The 20820-nt window shown below is 46.7% G+C and overlaps 5 protein-coding genes and 1 pseudogene across 6 annotated transcripts; 5 read left to right on the top strand and 1 right to left on the bottom strand.

Moving 5' to 3' along the window:
* Nucleotides 1-97: 97 nt before the first annotated feature.
* LOC110191143 (aminopeptidase N) lies at nucleotides 98-3601 on the top strand. The gene is made up of 5 exons (XM_020961898.2): nucleotides 98-699; nucleotides 904-1059; nucleotides 1232-1945; nucleotides 2010-3237; nucleotides 3302-3601. The coding sequence occupies exons 1-5, from the start codon at nucleotides 134-136 to the stop codon at nucleotides 3536-3538; spliced, it is 2901 nt and encodes a 966-aa protein (XP_020817557.2). The 5' UTR covers nucleotides 98-133; the 3' UTR covers nucleotides 3539-3601.
* Nucleotides 3602-4639: 1038 nt separating this feature from the next.
* Nucleotides 4640-8050, top strand: LOC110191151 (aminopeptidase N). The gene is made up of 4 exons (XM_020961908.2): nucleotides 4640-5359; nucleotides 5693-6167; nucleotides 6226-6464; nucleotides 6522-8050. The coding sequence occupies exons 1-4, from the start codon at nucleotides 4668-4670 to the stop codon at nucleotides 7969-7971; spliced, it is 2856 nt and encodes a 951-aa protein (XP_020817567.2). The 5' UTR covers nucleotides 4640-4667; the 3' UTR covers nucleotides 7972-8050.
* A 1806-nt stretch (nucleotides 8051-9856) lies between these two features.
* Nucleotides 9857-13708, top strand: LOC110191153 (membrane alanyl aminopeptidase). The gene is made up of 6 exons (XM_020961910.2): nucleotides 9857-10011; nucleotides 10524-11055; nucleotides 11118-11282; nucleotides 11340-12056; nucleotides 12124-13239; nucleotides 13303-13708. The coding sequence occupies exons 2-6, from the start codon at nucleotides 10529-10531 to the stop codon at nucleotides 13598-13600; spliced, it is 2823 nt and encodes a 940-aa protein (XP_020817569.2). The 5' UTR covers nucleotides 9857-10011; nucleotides 10524-10528; the 3' UTR covers nucleotides 13601-13708.
* Nucleotides 13709-15690: 1982 nt separating this feature from the next.
* Nucleotides 15691-18810, top strand: LOC110191378 (membrane alanyl aminopeptidase). Its single transcript, XM_020962230.2, has 5 exons — nucleotides 15691-16343; nucleotides 16406-16889; nucleotides 16948-17195; nucleotides 17256-18368; nucleotides 18426-18810. The coding sequence occupies exons 1-5, from the start codon at nucleotides 15706-15708 to the stop codon at nucleotides 18721-18723; spliced, it is 2781 nt and encodes a 926-aa protein (XP_020817889.2). The 5' UTR covers nucleotides 15691-15705; the 3' UTR covers nucleotides 18724-18810.
* Nucleotides 18811-18851: 41 nt separating this feature from the next.
* On the top strand, nucleotides 18852-19719 carry Burs (Cuticle-tanning hormone bursicon). Its single transcript, XM_020960368.2, has 3 exons — nucleotides 18852-19126; nucleotides 19186-19310; nucleotides 19374-19719. Exons 1-3 carry the CDS (start codon nucleotides 18997-18999, stop codon nucleotides 19638-19640), a joined length of 522 nt encoding a protein of 173 aa, XP_020816027.2. The 5' UTR covers nucleotides 18852-18996; the 3' UTR covers nucleotides 19641-19719.
* A 138-nt stretch (nucleotides 19720-19857) lies between these two features.
* LOC110190048 (post-GPI attachment to proteins factor 2 pseudogene) lies at nucleotides 19858-20780 on the bottom strand (annotated as a pseudogene). The gene has a single exon (XR_015273173.1). The product of XR_015273173.1 is annotated as a post-GPI attachment to proteins factor 2 pseudogene (transcript).
* Nucleotides 20781-20820: the final 40 nt, after the last annotated feature.

Genomic DNA, 20820 nt, shown 5'->3' with positions numbered 1-20820 from the left:
CTGTGCCTCTTTTATCGAGTGTTGCGCAACAATCTTTATGGCGATCGTAGCTTAGGATTAGATATGGGTTTGTCCATAAATAAGACGGCGTTGCGCGGCGGCCATTCAATTAGCAAATAGTCGAGCAGCCAACATGGCAAAGTGGCTGCTAAACTCGTGTGTCCTGCTGCTCTTGGCAGTGGGCAGCCTGCAGGCGCGCCTGATCCTGCCACAGTCCCAGGATATTGACGGTGTCCAGCTGGAGACCAAGGGAACGGAAGCTATCGCATATGCCCAGGCCAGTCCCCGTGTGGATGACAATAGCGAGGGAAACTACCGACTGCCGAACACTACGGCCCCGGAGGCCTACGATGTGGAGCTCTGGACTAATGTGCACAGTGGAATCAGGGAGTTTAATGGAACGGTCAAGATAGATCTTCAGGTGCTGGAGGCAACCAGGGAGATCAGGCTGCACTATCGTCAGACCTGGAACTTTTCGGCCGAGATCATTAGTCGCGATCTGGCTCAGGCTGTGGCGATTCCACTCACTTTTACAAACGAGTCCACTCGTGAGTTTCTCACCTTTTCGCCGGTGGACACCACAGTGACCTTTGCCCAAAACACCAACTGGACACTGAGCATCAATTATACCGGCTTTCTGCGCTCCGACATGGGCGGCTTCTATATCTCGAGCTATACGGATGACGATGGCACAGTGCAGTAAGTGAAATCTCTACGAGATTAGTTCACTTGTACTAAATATTTTACCTAGTACGAGTTCTTATCGATCTATAAATGTCGATTGCACTTGAGCACATTTAGTTTCTTATCAACATGTAGAGTTGTGCTTATCATAATATGGTCCAATTAGTTTTTTCTTGTTTGTGAAATGAAATTATTAAATTTTAACCCTGATATTTCCAGCTACTTGGCCACCACACAGTTCGAGAGCACCAATGCCAGGCATGCCTTCCCCTGCTATGATGAGCCTGCCAGGAGAGCCACCTTTAACATTACCATCCATCACGATTCCAGCTACAAGGCTGTGAGCAATATGCCCGTGAATGAGGCTGCCACTAGGTTGGTATTGAATTCAAAAATCAAAAATCAAAAAAATCTGCTAGAAAATCTTTCACTTCAGTTTGGTACAACAGTACGTATGAGTGATAAAATTACCCATACGCAATGTGCACCCTGAATACTTACCAAGAACTTGTTTAATTCGTAAAATTTAATTTTGTTTCCTTGTCAGCACTGGTGTCACCGCCTTCCAGACCACTCCCAAAATGTCCACCTACCTAATAGCCATCATTGTATCCGATTTCGAGTCCACAACTGGTGAGCTAAATGGCCTGCGGCAACGCGTCTTCTCCCGTAAGGGTAAGCAGGATCAGCAGGAATGGGCCCTTTGGTCCGGCCTGGTAGTGGAATCCAGTCTTGCCGGCTATTTTGGAGTGCCCTTTGCCCTGCCCAAGCTGGACCAGGCTGGCATTCCCGACTTCTCTGCCGGAGCCATGGAGAACTGGGGTCTGGCCACCTATCGCGAGCAGTACATGTGGTGGAACGAGCAGAACTCGACGATTAACCTAAAGACGAGCATCTCCAACATCATTGGACACGAGTACGCGCACATGTGGTTCGGTGATCTGGTGTCCGTGAAATGGTGGACCTATCTGTGGCTCAAGGAGGGCTTCGCCACGCTCTTCTCCTACGAGTCGAATGACATTGCCTTCCCCGAGTGGGACACCTACCAGATCTACCATGTGCAGGACTACAACAGTGCCCTGCTCAATGACGCCCTGACGAGCGCTGTGCCCATGACACACTATGTGCAAACACCCACCGAAATCTCCAATAGGTACAACACCTTCTCCTACGCCAAGCCCGCCAGTGTTCTGTACATGTTTAAGAACGCCTGGTCGGACAAGGTTTTCCGCTCTGGACTGAACAAGTACCTGACCAAGAAGTGAGTAACCATGTTCCCCAGTCAAGTTTCTCCCTCTTATCCAAGCTTATTCACTCCTGTACAGCCAATACACTTCCTGCGATGAATGGGATCTATTTGCCTCCTTCCAAGAGGCGGCAAATGAGAACAACCTGGTGCTGCCCAGCTCCGTGGACAACATCTTTAGCAGCTGGTCCCATCAGGCGGGTTATCCACTGGTGACGGTGACCCGTAACTACGATACGGGTGCCATTACCTTAAAGCAGGTGCGGTACTTGGCTGACAAGGATAGCGGCAATACAGCCACCTGGTATACGCCCATCAACTTCGCCACGGCCTCCAATCCCGACTACCGAAACACAAGCGCCTCTCATTATCTGCTGAATGTGGCAGAGACCACGATCACGGATGTCCAGGTGTCCAGCGATGGGTGGCTGCTGATCAATAAGCAACAAGCCTATTACATTCGCACCCTGTACGACGAGCAGAACTATCTGCTCCTGACCAACGTCCTCAACACCGAGCCCTGGCTGATCCATCATAGGAATCGCGCCCAGCTGCTCTACGATGCGTACATTTTTGTGACCACGGGTCGTCTGAGCCATAGGATCCTGTTCAGCCTGCTCACCTATCTGAAGAACGAGGATGCGTACGCTCCTTGGTCGAACGCCAACAGCATCCTGACCGTCTTCGATCGTTATTTGCGTGGCGATGATTCGTACTATAACTTCCGGACCTTCGTGCAGCGTCAGATTGAGCCCATCTTTGACAAGCTCGGAGTGAATGCAATTCCTGGCGAGCATTATCTCAACAATTACTTGCGCATCATCACGGTTAGCCTGAGTTGCCAGGTTGGCTATGTGGACTGCTACACTCGATCCGAGAAGAAGCTCTCCGAGTTCCTCTTTAACGGAACTGCCATCGAGCCAACTTTGAGGACTCAGGCCTACTGTGCCGGTCTGCGATCCCCCTCGGCTGAGCTCTACAGCCGAGTCAAGTCTGATCTGCTCTCCTCCACGGACGCAACCGATCGTAGCCTATTCATCTCGTCCCTGGGCTGCTCTGAAAGGGAAAACCAGCTAGCTGAATTCCTGGATCTGTCCTTGGACACGGCCAACGGTTTGAGCTACTCGGAGCGTACCTCTGTGCTGAACTCAGCCTACTCAAGGAGCGAGGACGGTTTGACCGCCAGTCTGGTGTTCCTTGAGAGCAATTGGGAGGCATATGCCAAACTATCGGAGACTAGCAAGCCACTTGATTTGGCTCTGAGAGGTATCGCCACATATGTGGTCAGCGAGAAGCAGAAGATAAGGGTAGGTGGCCAGTACTTAAAACTAGTAAAATCTCTTATAATTAATGACTTGATCCTTTGCTTAGCTTAATGCCCTGGTCGATGAGGTCAAGTCAAAGGAACCTAGCTATCTGAATGATGATCTAAACACCGTCATTGACTCTCGCATCCAGGCCAACTTCGACTGGCTGGACGTGCATCGCGATGCTACATTCACTTGGATTGCGGACCATTTGTCGGAGAATGGCAGTGGAGCCTTAACAGTGCCCCTTGCCACGATCCTGATCAGTGCGATGGCCCTGCTTCTGTCACGACTATTTTAGACTAATTGGTCAAGTATTATATATACTTTAGATCCCATAAATAAAGATTAACATGAGTCATAATTGATTGCCATCTATATGGATTTCTTGATAGATTTTGCCAAATGGATTCCCCCAGTTGGGGGCTCAAAGTTTCCCAAGATGGGATAGTGATATTAGCGATTACTGTGGATTGATCGGTTTATGGCCTTAGTGGCTCGATGAATCTTATCTTGTTTCTGGGAATAGAATTATTAGTTGATAAAGTACACAGATAGATGGGCTTATGACCGAATTCTAGTATAAAGTGGATATTTACAATGTTACGGAAATGGTTTATAGAGTTCACGTGCTGATGTCAGTTAGTTGGTTTTTGTTTGATTTTGGAACCTTCAAGAACAAGGATCGTTATATTCTTGGAATTTAAACCTACTTGGACACTTTCTATACCATTAACCAATGGGTTTTTACCAAATTGCTCAATTGATTGCTTAGTTTCCGCCATTTTGCTGAGTAATCCACCACAGATTAATGGCTGGGTCTTTATCTCAAGAGCAACTGTTGAAGGGTCCATGATTTAGGGTTGTACACACCGTTTTTTATAACACAGTGTGTGGAGTATGCTTGAACCGAAATTGTACTGGAAGAGAATTAGTTCTTTGTTGGGTTGGGAAAATAAAATTTATTTTCTTACTGTGATAAGAGTCTGGCATACTTTTTGGTCATAAAGAAGAGAAGATTTTATAAGCTAGATCTGAATGAAAATCGTGAAAATCTACACTAATGGGTGTCGCTAATACGCACCTTTATCAGATCAAGGGCAGTCCCACTTGTCACTCGGGATTTTATCAGCGTGTCTATCTTGAAAGAAACACACTTATTGGCCATTATCTCAGACGCTAGCTGTTACCAACCATTGCGAAAATACACGAATTCATTGGTCAAGTAACGATAGGCATCCAAAGGGTAGTAGTTGTCGATTCCACGAAAGGCTGATTTACGGTCTAATGCGGCTTTATAGCACTCCCATACGACACACTTCGGGCCAAGATTGGGGTAATCTTTTTACTTGGGCCCCAGATAAGGGGACGGGCATCGCTTAAAAGTGGCCGGCCGAAGTGGATCGTTTCAGTCTTGCCGCGCTTTCGCCATGAGTCGCGTCCCGATCCTGTTGGCCGTGTTTCTGGCCATTTCTGCCGTTACCCAGGCGGCGGTGGTGCGCACCTTCCCGCCCCTCGAGCAGTTCGGACAGCTCCTGGAGCAACCCAATGCCCGCGCATTGGTTCCGTTCGCCGACGAGGATAACTATCGCCTGCCCAACGACACGATCCCCAGCCACTATGCTGTCAGTCTGACCACGAATGTCCACACGGGCGAGACCAAGTTCACTGGCACCGTGGCCATCACTCTGTCGGTAGTGACCACCACCTCTAATATTGTGGTGCATGCCCGCCAGCTGGAGAACTTCACCGCCAGCATCATCCAGCAGGGTGTGACTGGTGCCACTGCCCAGGAATTGAACTGGTCATACGAGCAGGAGCGTGAGTTCCTCACCCTCAGCAAGACGGATCTTTCCTTCACCGAGGGCACCACCTGGGTGCTGACCATCAACTACGAGGGTAACCTGCGTACGGACAATGGTGGCTTCTATCTGTCCACCTTCACTGACGACAGTGGTGCCACCAAGTATCTGGCCACCACCCAGTTCGAGTCCACTGATGCCCGTCACGCCTTCCCCTGCTACGACGAGCCCGCCAAGCGAGCCCAGTTCACCATAACGGTCAAGCACGATCCCAGCTACAATGTGATTAGCAACATGCCCAAGGATGATGCTGCCTCCAGGTGTGTATTAGGAGAGGGAAGAGTCTTAGAAATTGGCATATATATGCTAATGAAAGCAATATCTTTTTTGATTTGTTTTCCTTTAATAACTTAATATATTCTTGTTTAATTTACTTAAATTAGGAAACTCTAACTCTGACGTAATAATATTCCTTTATCAAAGCATAGTTTATTATAACCATAAAAGCTACGTGGTTCGCGTGAACACTATCACAGTCCATAAAAATATTTTATTATCTTTTATGGTAGAAGGCAGAATATAGGAATATATATCACTTACATATCCATTTCAAATTCTACAAGTTAATGCTAAATCTTTAAACCCATCTTTAGCTCCGGCGTCACCGCTTTCCAGACCACCAAGGACATGCCCACTTACCTGGTGGCCTTCATTGTCTCCGAGTTCGTGTACACCGAGGGTGAGCTCAATGGTCTGCCGCAGCGCGTCTTCTCCCGCAAGGGAACCGAGGGCGACCAGGAGTGGGCTCTGACCACTGGTATGTTGGTGGAGAAGCGCCTGTCTGAATACTTTGATGTGCCCTTCGCCCTGCCTAAGTTGGACCAGGCTGGCATTCCCGATTTTGCCGCCGGCGCTATGGAGAACTGGGGTCTGGCCACCTACCGAGAGGAGTATATACTCTACAACCCGGAGAACTCGACGATTAACACACAGACGAACATTGCCACCATTGAGTCGCATGAGGATGCGCACATGTGGTTCGGCGATCTGGTGGCCATCGAGTGGTGGACTTTCCTGTGGCTGAAGGAGGGCTTTGCCACCCTCTTCGAGAATCTGGCTGTGGATCTTGTAGGTTTCTCCTCAATTTGCAAGTTTTTGCCCTGAAGCTAATCCGTTTGCTTGACAGGCCTATCCCGAGTGGGACATCTTCCAGATCTTCCATGCCGGCTCCTACCAGAGTGCTCTGGTCACCGATGCCAGTCCCTCTGTCCGTCCCATGAGCCACTTTGTGCAGAAGCCTTCGGAGATTGCTTTGCTGTATGACTCGGTGTCGTATGCCAAGGCTGGAAGCGTTCTGGATATGTGGCGCCACGCCCTCACCAACAAGGTGTTCCAGCGCGGTCTGCACAACTATCTGGTGGACAAGTAAGTGACTGTCTTTTACCCTTGAAAATTAATCCTTAACCCGGTCATCTCCTGCAGCCAATACAAGGCCGCCAATCCCACAAAGCTGTTCGAAGGCATCGCCAAGGCCGCCGTTGAGGAGAATTATGCCGTGCCCGCCACCGTTGCCGAGATGATGGGCAGCTGGACGAACCAGGGCGGAGTGCCGCTGCTGACCGTGACCAGGGACTATGAGGCTGGAACTTTCACCGTCAAGCAGTCCGTGTACACCAACGACAAGGACTACACCAACGACAAGCTGTGGTACGTTCCCATCAACTATGCCGACTTCTCGAACAATGACTTCCGGAACACGGAGGCCACCCACTATCTGCTGAACAAAACCGAACTGGTCGTCGACGCCAAGCTTGACAGCGAGAACTGGCTGGTGCTGAACAAGAAGTCCGTATTCTATTATCGCGTCAACTATGACTCCCGCAACTGGCAAATGATCATCAATACCCTGACCACGCGTCCGCATACGATCGATCCCCGGAACCGTGCCCAGTTTATCAACGATCTGTATCGCTTTGTCACCAGCGGACGTGTGGAGCACTCTACTCTCCTCCAGCTGCTGACCTACCTGCCTCACGAGGACAAGTACTCGCCGTGGTCTGCCGCCAATACGGTGATCACCTTGTTCAACCGGTATTTGAGCACGGATGAGGCTTACGGAGACTTCCAGTTCTACGCGGCCCATCTGGTCAGTGATCAGTACGACAAGTTCGGTGTGAATGATCTGCACGGTGAGCATCATCTGGTGAAGTATACCCGCAATGTGGTGATCAACATTGCCTGTCTGGTCGGTGTTCAGAGGTGTTTGACTGATACCACGGCCAAGCTGACCGCGCTGGTGGAGCAGGGCACAGCCATCGAACCCAATTTGCAGTCGCAGGTTTACTGCAATGGTCTCAGGCAGGCCGACTCCAAGATCTTCGACTTTGTCTACAACAAGCTGATGAACTCCAACGACCAGGCTGAGCGCCGCCTCCTGATCTCCGCCTTGGGTTGCACCCAGGACGTCACTCTGCTGGAGAAGTTCGTGTCCAGCAGCATTGACCAGACCAACAGCCTGCGCGTCCAGGAGCGCATTACGCTGCTCAGCCCTGCTTACTCTCGCGGTGAGGTGGGTCTGCTGGCCTCGATTGAGTTCCTGCAGAAGAACTGGGAGGAGTACGCCAACCTGAACAGCGGTTTCGGTGGTGTGAATCCCCTCTACAGTGATATTGTGGGCATTTCCGCCTACACGGTCAACGCCAAGCAGCAGGAGGAGCTCCAGAAGCTGGTGGATCTCGTCAAGAATTCGTCCTTCGTGCCAACAACTCTGCAGGATAGCGTGGATGCCAATGTGAATGCTAACACCGAATGGCTGACGGCCAACCGTAATCCTCTGATGACCTGGGTCGCCGGTTTCCGCAGCGGTAGCCCCGCCTTGGGAGCCTCCCTTCTGGCCGTGCTCCTGTGCCTCCTGGTCGCCAAGTTGGCGTAGATTCCAACCCGCTTGTAGTCTCCTAAGTTAGTTGTAGATCCTCGCACTCGTGAGCTAATAAATTTCAATAATTCCCTAAGACACACGTGTTTGCTGTTGCCAAGAATTTACAGTTCCTTTCGTTGCTTTATAGGTGGGTTTATGGAATTGCGTGATCGCGTAGGGGTGATCTCATAAATTCACCCATCGAAGGCGCAGAAAACCCAAAGAGTTCTTACGCTCGTCCACGAGCTAGCCATAAATATATCCGTAATCAGCCAAAAGCGCTAATCATGGCCTTGGCAACGAAATCCATCGGTTTGCTCTTCGCCTGAAGCTCTCAAGTATACTGTGATTAAATAGGTAAAGCCCATATTAATTTATAGATTTTTAAAATTAAAACAAAAGCCTGAGTAATATGTTTACATATTTTCTGAAGAAGAATTTATGTCTTATCATCTGTAGTGTCCAATAAATAAAGCAGAGATCGAGGTCTGTCTTTAAAAAGTCAATCTTATTTATTAATTTGCTGGGAATTATAGATAATTTGCTTTTAATTATCTATATCGCAATGGGGACTTTGTATTTTTGAAGTGCTGACTAAGAGATTGACATCTAGTTGCAAACGATTATGGTTGCTTGTTGAATAAAATTGATAATTGATGATTAATAAATAGGACTATGGTTTGAGTAACCTTGTGTTCTGGTTAGAATGTTGATTTAAATTGATATCAGAATCTAACGAACATTTATAAGATTTATTATTATATTTTTTGTAGCTAATGGGGCTATAAATTAAGTGTGTTTTTATTACAATAAAGCTTCGGACACTCGTCAATTAATATTATAAAAACCATCAAAAAAGTCTAGGTATATAAAAGATTGTGAAAACCAATGGTTGCTAGGGAATACTTGAACAAGATATTTCCTATTAAAAACATAGGTAGAATATAAGAAAAATACAATTAATTTGCTGTTTAATGTGACTTGTTAAATGGCAAATAATAACACCCTTCAGGGCATTATAATTTTAGTCAAAACATCGAATCGCAATGAAGGAGTCATTTCCGGCCCTATGAATCATATATATTCTTGATCAGAATTTAAAGCTGAATCGATCTGGCCATGTCTGGTAAAAAAATAAATTCGTGAAATTTTTTCGAAAATTTCAAAAAGTGATAAGGGGTTACATCGTTAAAATTGTCAAAATTGACAAAAAAATTTAATTTCTTAAAATGTTAAATTCAGTATGTAGATTAATTAAACTAACATAAGATAGCTTTCCGATTCGAAATTAATGCATTTTTGGCTTAGTTATGATCGATTTTTACAGCAAGGGTATATTCATAGGTTTCATTCCTATTAACCTTTAGGTCTCCTCAAATACTTCTTAAGATTCATTTAAAGTCTCTCCAAAATCTTCTTAAAATCACATTAATATTTTTAACATCTCAATAAAGTTGAATTTAAATTTAGTAATAAAATCCTAAAGCTCTTCAAAATTGGTCTTTGTAATATGCGAGTGATGAAAAATACACTTAATAAAATCCTTTCAATCGACGAAATAAATCCAAGACTTTGTTAATAAGACACCATGATACAAGAGACAGCAGCTGAAACGTCCAGAGATACATTGTTTAAAGTATAAGACTGCAAATCACTCTCGATAAGATTGGCGGAGGCAGTGCATCATAAAGTGGTGACGCTTCCACAGAACAACTAGTGCAGCGGAATCCAAATGTTATGCCATCGTCTGGCACTGGCCATATTCGACGGCTTCCATTGGTGACCGATGGCGGAGTGCGTAAATCACCGCTCCGAGTCCTTATCGTGGCGCTTAATCTATAGACCGGGCCAACAGTATCTGGGCCGAAATAAAAATGCTAAAGGCTGCAGATAAGCCGTTGATAAGGGGCCAAGTCTGAAACGGGCCAAGTACCATATAAAACGGTCCCCGGATCGCCCAGCGTTTAGTTGTCGATACGAATCGCGTGCCGAGTGGCGTGCGAAATACCAATTCTAGTCCTGGGTCCGTGATCGAACCCTGAAAAATAGAAAAAAGTGAGTGTCCGTGTGCTATATTGGTTATATAAGTGTGGATCAACACTCTGGTGAAATTCGATCGTTGATAGCTGATTAAATAAGAACAAAGAGTGGAAAGTAAAGGCTTAAAAGTGATGATTATAAATGATATTCCCCAGCGAGCTGTGTAAAAGGATATTTTTTAATTGCAAAGAGTTTCCTATTACTATTTTTCTATAAAGTGCTAAGCTTTCAAGAATAGTTTTTAAGAAAGTTTTTATAAATGAATTTTCCTAATAGTTTTAGTTTTATTTATCATACCGAAATATAACTTGTTTTCTAATCATTTTTGCTTTTAAAGCTTATGATGTAATTTAGATATAGCCAGATTTTATCAAGGCCATAATTATGAATTGACTATAATTCAAAAAGCTTATTTTTTATGCCATTCCATTAAGGCATAAATATCAGGCACTCTTTCTATAAAGTTTACCCCTACAAAAACTTATTATTTTGCAACTCTAAATATATTTCTTAACGATCCTCGATAGGCATAATGTTCGCCCTGCGAGTGGCTCTCCTTTTGGCCGCTTGTGTGTCCTTGGCCTCCGCCGGAACCCGGCAGCTGGTCCAGGATGTTCAGCCGCCAGTTACCCTAGCCACCACGCTGCAAGAATACCGCCTGCAGGAGACCATTAAGCCGCAGTACTACAACATTACCCTGAGGCCCTACCTGCTGGAGACCGATGGCACCAAGCGTTTCACCTTCGATGGTGAGGTCTTCATTGAGGTGCAGACCAGCACGGCAACCAACAGTGTACATCTGCACTCGAAAAATCTCACTTACTCGGTCTCCGAGTACTGGGAAAAGCCAGCTGCTGGAGTGACTACCACTCCGACGGGCATCAAATTTAATGCTGCCAATGTGACGGATACGGATACGGATATTGTGAAGCTCTCCACTTCCGCCAATCTGGAGGTTGGTAAGAGTTACATTCTGCATTTCGTGTACACTGGTCTGATGGAGGACGATATGCACGGCTTCTATCGCAGCTACTATGTGGACGACAACAATGTGACCAAGTGGGTTTTTACCTTTACCTTAAGGTGATCTTTGTTGTCTAAATGGATCGATTTCTTTGCAGGTGGCTCGGCTCCACTCAGTTCCAGACCAACCATGCCCGTCGTGCCTTCCCCAGCTTTGATGAGCCCCAGTTCAAGGCCAAGTTCGATGTGACTTTGATCCGCCACAGGACCTTTAACACGGCCAGTAACACGCGCCTGATTGGAACCTATCCCCATGCCGAAGAGTAAGCCAATCTAGTGTCTAGGCTGGACTCAAATAATCACCTTCTTTGCTTGGATAGGGGATACTATATTGATGTGTACAAGACCACGCCGACGATGTCCACTTACATCCTGGCCTTCATTGTTTCCGAGTTCACTGCCCGCAAGGATACCGAGTTCGGAGTCCTGGCCCGTCCCGAGTACTACACACAGACACAGTACCCCTACAATGTGGGCAAGGAGATCCTTAAGGAGATGGGCAAATACCTGAACCTGGACTACTACACCATGGGCAACGACAAGATGGACATGGCCGCCATTCCCGATTTCTCGGCAGGAGCCATGGAGAACTGGGGTCTGCTTACGTACAGGGAGCGCAGTCTCCTGGTGGACGAGTCGGCCACTACCCTGGCCTCGCGACAGTCCATTGCCGCCGTGGTGGCTCATGAGCAGGCGCATATGTGGTTCGGCGATCTGGTCACCTGCCAGTGGTGGAGCTACACCTGGCTGAATGAGGGCTTCGCCCGCTACTTCCAGTACTTCGGCACTGCCTTCGTCGAGACCGAGTGGGATCTAGATAAGCAGTTTGTTGTGGATCAGATCCAGTCGGTGATGGCCATGGATTCGACCAATGCCACCAATCCGCTGAGCGATGAGAACACTTACACCCCGGCTCACCTTAGCCGCATGTTCAACAGCATCTCCTACAACAAGGGAGCCTCCTTCATTCGCATGATCAAGCACACCATGGGCGAGGAGAACTTCCAGAAGGCCCTGCAGGCTTACCTGGTCAAATAGTAAGTATCCGTACCCGTAACCGTAACCGGAAGTAGCCTTAACACAAGCGTAACGCTCTCCCCACAGCTCCTACCAGCCATCGTATCCTCAGTACCTGTTGAGCTCTTGGCAGCAATTCTGGCCCAACAACAGCTACAATGAAAGCTCCGAGGCCATCTTTAATAGCTTCACCACACAGGTGGGTTACCCGGTTATCAACGTGGAAGTTTCCGGCACCACGGCCCGCTTCACCCAGAAGCGCTTCCTGCTGAAGGAGGACGATGGAGCCGATGCCAGCCTGGTTTACACGGTGCCCATTTCTTACGCGCACAGCGAGAATGCCAACTTCCAGAATGCCACTCCCAAGTTCATCCTACGCGCTGGTATTGCCACTACCGTCTCCTTTGCACAGCCCCTCACATGGATCATTGCCAACGTCCAGCAGACGGGCTTCTATCGCATCAACTACTCGGAGAACAACTGGCATGCCATCCATCAGGTGCTGAATACGGAGGAGCATGGAGGCATCCACGAGAACAACCGTGCCCAGATCGTTGATGATTTGTTCAACCTGGCCAGGGCGGGACATATCGCCTACAACCTGACGCTGCAGGTCATTGAGTACCTGGAAACGGAGACCAACTACATTCCCTGGACCTCGGCCTTCAATGGCTTCAACTTCCTGACCATCCGGTTGGGCAACGACACGTCCAACTTCAATAGCTACATTCAGCACCTGACCCAGAAGGCATACAACAAGCTCGGTTTCAACGAAACCTCCGAGGACAGGGCCCTGGATATCTATCTGCGCACCAAGGTTCTCTCCTGGGCCTGTCGCTACGGCAGCACCGATTGCATCAACAAGGCCAAAGGATACTTCCAGTCCCTGGCCACCGTGCCCAAGAACATCCGCGCCACCGTCTACTGTGTGGGTCTCCGCGAGGGTGGAGCTGCCGAGTTCCAGGCTCTGTATGACAAGTTCAAGGTCGAGACTGTGGCCACCGAGGAGACCCTGCTGCAGAACTCCTTTGGCTGCGTGAAGAGTCAGGAACTGATTGAGCGCGTGTTCAACCTGGTCATCAGTGACGAGATTCGCCGACAGGACAAGTCCTCCGTTCTGGCCACTCTCTACACGGAGAACAATGAGAACGTTAGCCCAGTTTTTGCTCTGGTCACCAAGCAGTACGAGCAGCTGGCCGAAGCGTAAGTACTCATTTGACCTTATAAATAAATTAATTAATTAATGAAAACTTTCCTTTCTTGCAGCATGGGCGGTTACTCCGCAGTGGCCACTGTGATCTCCAACATTGCCTCTCGCTTCACCACCCAGCAGCAATACGATGACCTGGTGGCCTTCAATAAGGCCAGCGGTTCCAATTTCGGAACCTCTCAGGCCACCCTGACCGCAGCGGAGGAGACGGTGGACGAGAACTTGAAGTGGGCGGAATCCAAGTTGGGTGACTTCCGCACTTATCTGGCCAACCGTAATGGAAGCGCCGTGGTTAATGCCTTCAGCGCTCTGAGCCTGCTCCTGGTGGCCCTGGTCACCATGCTGCGCAACTAGACATGGCTCCTTTCCCTAGGGGGACTGGTGCCCCTCCTCCGTCAATCCATAAAGTATTTGTACAGTTAGAGCACCCAATAAAAGAACAAGAACACCTTTTGTAGATAACATATTGCCGTATATTCACTTGGCTTAAATGACCTCCCTGGCGACTAAGTTTACGATCTGATTAGCGCCATTACTCGCACTATCGTTCGGGGATGATTCAGTTTGCAATCTTTAGGGGATTTCATTGAACTAAAGTGCTTGTCATAAATACGTTTGGGCTGGGCTGTAAACTACATATTTAATTTTTCAGTCGCAGAAGACATAGGATTTTGAGGGCCTTTTGTTTCGAAACTACTTCATGGGTAATATACCCTTTTTTATTGCCTATTCTCTAATCGATCGGTTATCGGTTTTGCCATAAATTTTTATCGGTAGAAGCTTAGCGACTGCCAGATACCAAAGTAATATGGAAATGATTCAGATCCTTATCTAAGGTGTGGGTTTTCGATTTAACGAAACTATTTAACCTTTTTGGTGTCTCTATTGGCTATTTAGTGTGGTCAAAAATCACCTAATTTTATTAACAACTTTATCTTTTTATTTATTGATCATTTCTAGTTAATTTGATTGATTCATTTGATATGTTTCCGGACATGTATGTAGTTGATAAGCCATAAAGTCCTTATCGTTTCAAATCGATTTTCTCTTCTAAGAACCTCAGCTGATTTTTATAGATTTCATCATGTTGGACTTTTGTTCCTATTATGTGAATGACGATGGCGCCGTTGGGGGGTTTTACTTATTTATTGTGTTTTATCAAATTTTTAAAATGTTGTTCCTAGGAACTATTACCAATTGTTGGGCAATCATAAATTATAGAAATGTTGTCATGTATTTATTTTTGAACGCTTTGCAATAGAGTGTTCCCCGAAAAAAAGGAAGTAATGTGAATTACTTTAAGTAAAAGAATAATATCGATCAATTGGATTGATTATTATAACAAAACTATTGATAATATCAGATATTCAAATATTCAAAATTCTTAAAATACGAATTTAACTTAGTTCTTAAGTTACTTTCTATTTATTGGACTATTGCTTATAATATTATCATTGTATTTTGAAGTTGCTAATGCATTATAGTTGACATTTTAAACTCTTTGAGGTATATATATATATTTATATTTCTTATCAATATTAAATTAAATAATCAATTATGTCTGTCCCTCGGTTTGTTGGTTTCTAATGAATTTGATCTATAAGTTTTAGAGCTGGGTTTTGTTTTCCTGCTGAGTTTTCTTTTACCCATGTTTTATAAATCTGCCATAGAAAATGATTCTAATGATATATAATTAGATATAATAATATAGCTTTGAGGTATTTTAATATTTATTCAGATATGTGTACCTTTTTGCAACTTCAGATATAATATATCCTTCTCTTCCTAACTTTATACCCATTTATAAATATGTATTTACATGACAAAATTATTTACATTAATAAAGATTGGACAAATAAAAACTAACACTGAAAAGTTTTCCGTAAGGAAATTAAGATATTTTTGGTTTGATCGATAGCTTAAAATTTACCTTCCCAGAGACACATTTCCTTCTAGTTTATTTGAAATTTACTAAATTATTTAAATTATACATTTATCTCATTTCCAAGCCATGGATCTCGTTAGGTTTCTAAATGAAACTTTATTGAAAATTTGTGATTCTTTTTAATTAGCGTATTAGTAAATTCTTTAATACCTAAACTAACCAACTGACATGTCTGTGGTTGCAAAGTAAAAATACTAGTAAAGGTTTATTTTTAAGGAGATTCATCAACTTCAGCGATCTTTGCCGAATCACGCGTCTTGTAATGCCATTTAAGCGACTATTATATTATAGCTATTGCATAGCTATTATAGATTATAATTATTAAGTTTAATTAAGAACATGTGCGACCAGAACATATGTTTGTGTGAATATTTATGGGAGGTGTGACAGCTTGTTATATTGATACGAACAGGCCGCGTAATCTAATCATCTTCAGGGGGGACTTTTATTTGCGCTTTCTGATTTCGGCGCTCCGGCAGAGTGTTAAAGTCTCAGTATTCGAACTTCTGTCGCCATGAACGGATCTTGTTTGGGATCTTTTCTGGCCTTTGTGGGGCTTCTCTTCGCCCTGCTGACCGGCTCTGTGGCGGGAGCAAGTTACCGGCTGGATGGTAACATTGCTCCCTCTCACTACAACCTGACCATAGGTGTGTTAAGAGACTCCACCGATTCCACTCTCTTCGATGGCGAGGTGGCGATAACTCTGCAAGTGGTTGGGAGCGAACCTGTGTCCGTGATTACACTACATTCTGACGGTCTTAACATATCGGAATGCTGGCTGCTTGATGGCGCAACAGGTGCGCAGGTGGAGGCTATCGCAAGCAACCGGCTGACTTATGACGTCCCCACCCAGCAGGTGAATGTTCCGTTAACGCAGGCACTGCAGTCTGGACGTAACTACACGCTGGGCTTCAAGTACGTGGGACGCATTCGCACGGATTTGGTGGGTCTCTTCTCCGCCAGCTATGTGGAGCAGGGTACTAATGCCACCAAGTGGATGGCCGTCACGCAGATGCAACGCATCAATGCCCGACTTGTCCTGCCCTGCTTTGATGAGCCTGCCATGAAGGCCAAGTTCCAGCTGCAGATTGAGAGGCCCAATGGCTACCAAGCCATTGCCAACACTAGACTAATAGAGACCACGGCTGTAGAGTGAGTTGACTCTTTAACTTTATAAGAAACCATTGTTCAATCTGTAATTAATTGAATTCCAGTCAAGGTCGCTTTGTGGATCACTTCCACGAGACCCCAGTGATGTCCACTTACCTCCTGGCTTTCATGATTGCCGGTTACACGGCCCGCGGTAATGTCAGCGAGTTTGCAGTCCTCACCCGTCCGGAGTTCTACAACTACACGGAGTTCAGCTACCATGTTGGTCAGCAGGTGCTGCCCGCCTACGAGAAGTTGTTCCAGAGTCCTTACCAGCAGCTGGGCAACGATGTCCTGCAGTATGCCAGCTCCCCTAGGTTCCCGCACAACGGCATGGAGAACTGGGGCCTCATTATCTACAGCGATGATGTCCTTATCCAGGAGCCTGGCTACACGGACGACTGGTCGGACAAGGAGTTCACTGCCCGCATCATTGCCCATGAGACCTCGCACATGTGGTTTGGGGACAGTGTTACATTCTCCTGGTGGAGCTACTTCTGGCTGAACGAGGCCTTTGCCCGTTACTACGAGTACTTCATGACTCATCAGGTGGGATCCTGTTTGCAGGATTTTTTACAATATATAATATATGCTTGTTTCTTTCCAGCTCTATCCGGAGTATCACTTGGACGAGCAGTTTGTGGTGCGTCAAATGCAGTTGATATTTGGAACAGATGCAAGGAACTCTACCCAGCCTTTGACTAGTCCTGAGTCTGAGATTCAAACTCCTGCAGAGATAGCCTACAAGTTCAGTGGAGTCACATACGCCAAGGGTGCCTGCATTGTGAGGATGTGGCGGAATGCCATGGGAGCGGATAACTTTGACACGGCCATCAGGAGCTACCTGAAGGAATAGTAAGAGATATTCCTCAGCCTGAAAGACAAAATCCTTTAAAAATCCTTCCACTTTTACAGTCACTTGGAGAACACAGTTCCCCGGAACCTATTCTATTACCTCTTCGAAAACTGGCCACAGACTCCCTATGTAGATCTGGTCAACTTCTTCGCAGACTACACCGAGCAGGTGGGCTATCCCATGCTGATGGTTAATGTGTCTAGCGAACACTTTATCCAAGTGGAGCAGAAGCGTTTCCTGCTGAATCCCTCGGATGGCAGCGATGAAACCCTAAGGTACACGGTGCCCATCACCTATGCCACCAATCTGGCGCCAAATTTCTACAACTTGACACCTTACGTTTACATGGACAAGCTGGTGGATGTGGTGAGACTGTATTTCGAGGATCCAATCGATTGGATTGTCCTCAATCTGAGGCAATCCAACTACCAGCGAGTACTGTACGATCCCACCCTAATGAGTGCCCTGCAGGTGGCTCTGTCGTCCTCCAATCACAGTGGTATTCCTGTCGAGAATCGGGCACAGATTATCGACGATTTGTTTAACTTTGCTCGTGTTGGTTATCTCGACTATGCCGAGGTCTTTGAGTTCTTGGAGTACCTTAGTGGGGAGGTGGATTATGTGCCCTGGTATGCTGTCTACGAGAACCTGAATCTGGTGGCCAAGCGTCTGAAACCGGAGCAATTGCCCAACTTCAGGGCCTACCTTGCCGACATCACGGCCGCTGCTTTCGAGAAGCTGGGATTGGGTTGGAGTGCGAAGGACACACCGCTGGATGTGGCCCATCGGAATAAGCTGGTGACCTGGCTGTGCCGATACAAAATCAATCAATGCCGTGAAAAGATCAATGTGATGTTCGTCACGGAGCAGGAGATACCTACACCGGATTACCGGGAAACCTTCTACTGTGCCGCTGCCAGCGATTACAATTCCTTAATGATGGTTTGGAGCCTGTATTTCCTGGAGACCCGACCGAGCGAAAAACAGATGCTCTGGATGGCCACGAGTTGTACAAGCAACTATGAGACGTACTATTACAAGATGATCCTAGAGTGGAGTGTGAGTGTGGAGAACAAGAAGGCGGGAATAGCTCGTCTTTATGAGCAAAATCCTGACCTGGTGCAGCCCATCTTTGAGATGATAACTCAGAACATTACCGAGCTGGCATTGGAGTAAGCTTTTGAAAAATATTTCTTTTTTATTTTTTAATTTATTCTAATCCATTTCAGCCTGGGCAGTTGGTCGGACACAGCCGAGGTTATTAGCGACATGACGGAGTACTTTACGACGCGGGAGCAGCAGCAGCTCTTTAAGGACTTCTACCAGGACAATCAGCAGCTCTTCGGGCAGTCAGCTTCAGTGCTTTCCAAGGCCTTGGACACGGTCGAGCAGAATCTGCAATGGGCTGAGCAGCGTCTGGACAAACTGGTCATCTTTTTGAGCCGAAGGAATGGCAGTTCCGGGCAAGCAGCCACCTCTATTCTGGTGCTACTGCTGGCGTTGACCAGCGTTTTGGCCTGGCTCTGATTAGCTGAATGATGTCTATGTGTGCGAGTGAATGTGTGTGGAGGGGAAATAAAAAGAGATTGGCGTGGTCGTGCACCACGGGAGAAATGCCATTTTCGTGTACGCAATTACTAGGCAAAAAGGTTTAGGCAGTGCGCAGCTTTATTAGGCCATAATTCACACAGTCGGGCCATTACTGTGACTTCCGTTGGGGAAGACGGTACATATAAGGCCGCCGGCAGCGGGCAAGGTCTTCCATTCCTCGCGAGACACACTCGCAGTCGGGCCGACGAGATGCTGCGCCACCTGTTACGCCAAGAGAACAACAAGCTCTTCGTTTTGGTCCTGCTCTACTGCGTCCTGGTCAGCCTCCTAAAGCTCTGCACCGCTCAGGCGGATAACGCAGTGGCAGCCACTGAAAATGGTAGGTAGGATACTACCTATATCTTCCATAGTTTTAAGGAATTTTATTCCGCCTTCCAGATATCACGCATTTGGGTGACGACTGCCAGGTGACGCCCGTCATCCATGTGCTCCAGTATCCCGGATGTGTGCCCAAGCCGATACCCTCATTCGCATGTGTGGGTCGCTGTGCCAGTTATATCCAGGTGGGATCTAGTGATTTCCAGAAAAAGGAGACTCCTGCTTATTTATTACGAATTTCCCGATAGGTATCTGGCAGTAAGATCTGGCAGATGGAGCGCTCCTGCATGTGCTGCCAGGAGTCTGGGGAACGTGAGGCCGCCGTTTCGCTCTTCTGTCCCAAGGTAAACCCTGGTGAGCGGAAGTTCAAGAAGGTGCTCACCAAGGCACCGCTGGAGTGTATGTGCCGACCCTGCACCTCCATCGAGGAGTCCGGGATTATTCCACAGGAAATTGCCGGCTACTCGGACGAGGGTCCCCTCAACAATCATTTCCGGCGCATTGCTCTGCAATAGATCATCATTCCATCATACATTTTTTGCATCATGAAATAAATTAAATTTTGCCGTATTTGCTTGCTACACAGTGAGAAAATTTGATCTTTACACTGAAGAAAGGGATGTAGGTTTTTAAATTATTTAACGCGAGTCTATAATTCTGCAAAGAAATTTATTTTTTGGCCCATTTGAATAGTAAATGAAAGACTAAAACCTTCCCAAGCTTAAATAAATATACATTTAGCTTAGACTTTAATTTAATACTTTAAGCTTGTGATTACATCCTTAAACTTGTGATAGGTAAAGGCCATGCTGGTTGTCACACACCAATCTGAGATTGGGAAAGTCCCAGGAGGCGATTGTGTGGTAACCCATGTTGGTCAGCACCACGACGTACTCGAACAAGGCAAAAAAGGTGTAGATTCCCTTCTCGCAGTGGGAATTATGCCTAACGAAGCAGTATCCCGCCAGGCCAAAGGACAATACATTAACCAAAAATAGGTTCCGCTTGTACCTCAGTGATTTTGCCTCAAGCGACAGTAGTCCTACCCCCGCAGCATTCCTAAACAAGAGGTAAGAGATTAGCATGTAGGACTCAGAGCAGGCAATGAATAACAAAAAAGCGTTCCGATGCGTCTTGTAGGAAGTCGACGACGACCAAAAGGAGAGACAGACCAGGGCAAGGACCTCCGCTACGTTGAGGAAATAGGCCAGGACACCCAGCAATTGCCTGCTGCGTCTAAAGTCCTTGAAAAAATGCTCCAGGTACGCCTTGGCCAACACCAGCCGGAGCGGAAAGTGCAGAAAGATGGCTACTTGCCAAACCGTTCGCTGAGGCTCGTAGCTCCCAATGGCCGCCGATATGGAGGGCAGATAGTTGGTCACATGGCAATTGGTATAGGTGCTCCGTTCAAAGTCAAAGACCAGCGACCAGGTCACGCCGAAGAAAAAGCCTACCAGGGACAAGGTGACGGAAATTATGGCCACCCAGGGAAAGGGGAGCCGGAAGTAGACGCTCTTCGGGTCACTGAGACGCTGGTAGGTGGGCAGCATCTGACTTCCATCTGCTTTCTCCTAAATACACAATTAATATATTTATGTATATATATATGAGTGTTTTAGTTTTGAAATCTGTCAAAAAGCTTAACAAATCATATGCCCCTTAAAGCAACTTTTCCTTTTAATCCATGAAGCAAAC

Source organism: Drosophila serrata, unplaced genomic scaffold (assembly GCF_035046125.1).
Source record: "Drosophila serrata isolate PLE 108 unplaced genomic scaffold, ASM3504612v1 contig_376, whole genome shotgun sequence".
Taxonomy (NCBI): Eukaryota; Metazoa; Arthropoda; class Insecta; order Diptera; family Drosophilidae; genus Drosophila; species Drosophila serrata.
This window is presented reverse-complemented; position numbering and strand designations above follow the sequence as displayed.

Coding starts and splice junctions, on each gene's coding strand:
- Burs (XM_020960368.2), top strand. CDS start 18,997: ATGCTGCGCCACCTGTTACGCCAAGAGAACAACAAGCTCTTCGTTTTG. Junction 19,127..19,185: donor AGTGGCAGCCACTGAAAATG/GTAGGTAGGATA, acceptor TCCGCCTTCCAG/ATATCACGCATTTGGGTGAC. Junction 19,311..19,373: donor GCTGTGCCAGTTATATCCAG/GTGGGATCTAGT, acceptor ATTTCCCGATAG/GTATCTGGCAGTAAGATCTG.
- LOC110191143 (XM_020961898.2), top strand. CDS start 134: ATGGCAAAGTGGCTGCTAAACTCGTGTGTCCTGCTGCTCTTGGCAGTG. Junction 700..903: donor GATGACGATGGCACAGTGCA/GTAAGTGAAATC, acceptor TGATATTTCCAG/CTACTTGGCCACCACACAGT. Junction 3,238..3,301: donor GCGAGAAGCAGAAGATAAGG/GTAGGTGGCCAG, acceptor TCCTTTGCTTAG/CTTAATGCCCTGGTCGATGA.
- LOC110191378 (XM_020962230.2), top strand. CDS start 15,706: ATGAACGGATCTTGTTTGGGATCTTTTCTGGCCTTTGTGGGGCTTCTC. Junction 16,344..16,405: donor ATAGAGACCACGGCTGTAGA/GTGAGTTGACTC, acceptor ATTGAATTCCAG/TCAAGGTCGCTTTGTGGATC. Junction 18,369..18,425: donor ATTACCGAGCTGGCATTGGA/GTAAGCTTTTGA, acceptor AATCCATTTCAG/CCTGGGCAGTTGGTCGGACA.
- LOC110191151 (XM_020961908.2), top strand. CDS start 4,668: ATGAGTCGCGTCCCGATCCTGTTGGCCGTGTTTCTGGCCATTTCTGCC. Junction 5,360..5,692: donor AAGGATGATGCTGCCTCCAG/GTGTGTATTAGG, acceptor ACCCATCTTTAG/CTCCGGCGTCACCGCTTTCC. Junction 6,168..6,225: donor AGAATCTGGCTGTGGATCTT/GTAGGTTTCTCC, acceptor TTTGCTTGACAG/GCCTATCCCGAGTGGGACAT.
- LOC110191153 (XM_020961910.2), top strand. CDS start 10,529: ATGTTCGCCCTGCGAGTGGCTCTCCTTTTGGCCGCTTGTGTGTCCTTG. Junction 11,283..11,339: donor ACCTATCCCCATGCCGAAGA/GTAAGCCAATCT, acceptor TTGCTTGGATAG/GGGATACTATATTGATGTGT. Junction 12,057..12,123: donor CAGGCTTACCTGGTCAAATA/GTAAGTATCCGT, acceptor CTCTCCCCACAG/CTCCTACCAGCCATCGTATC.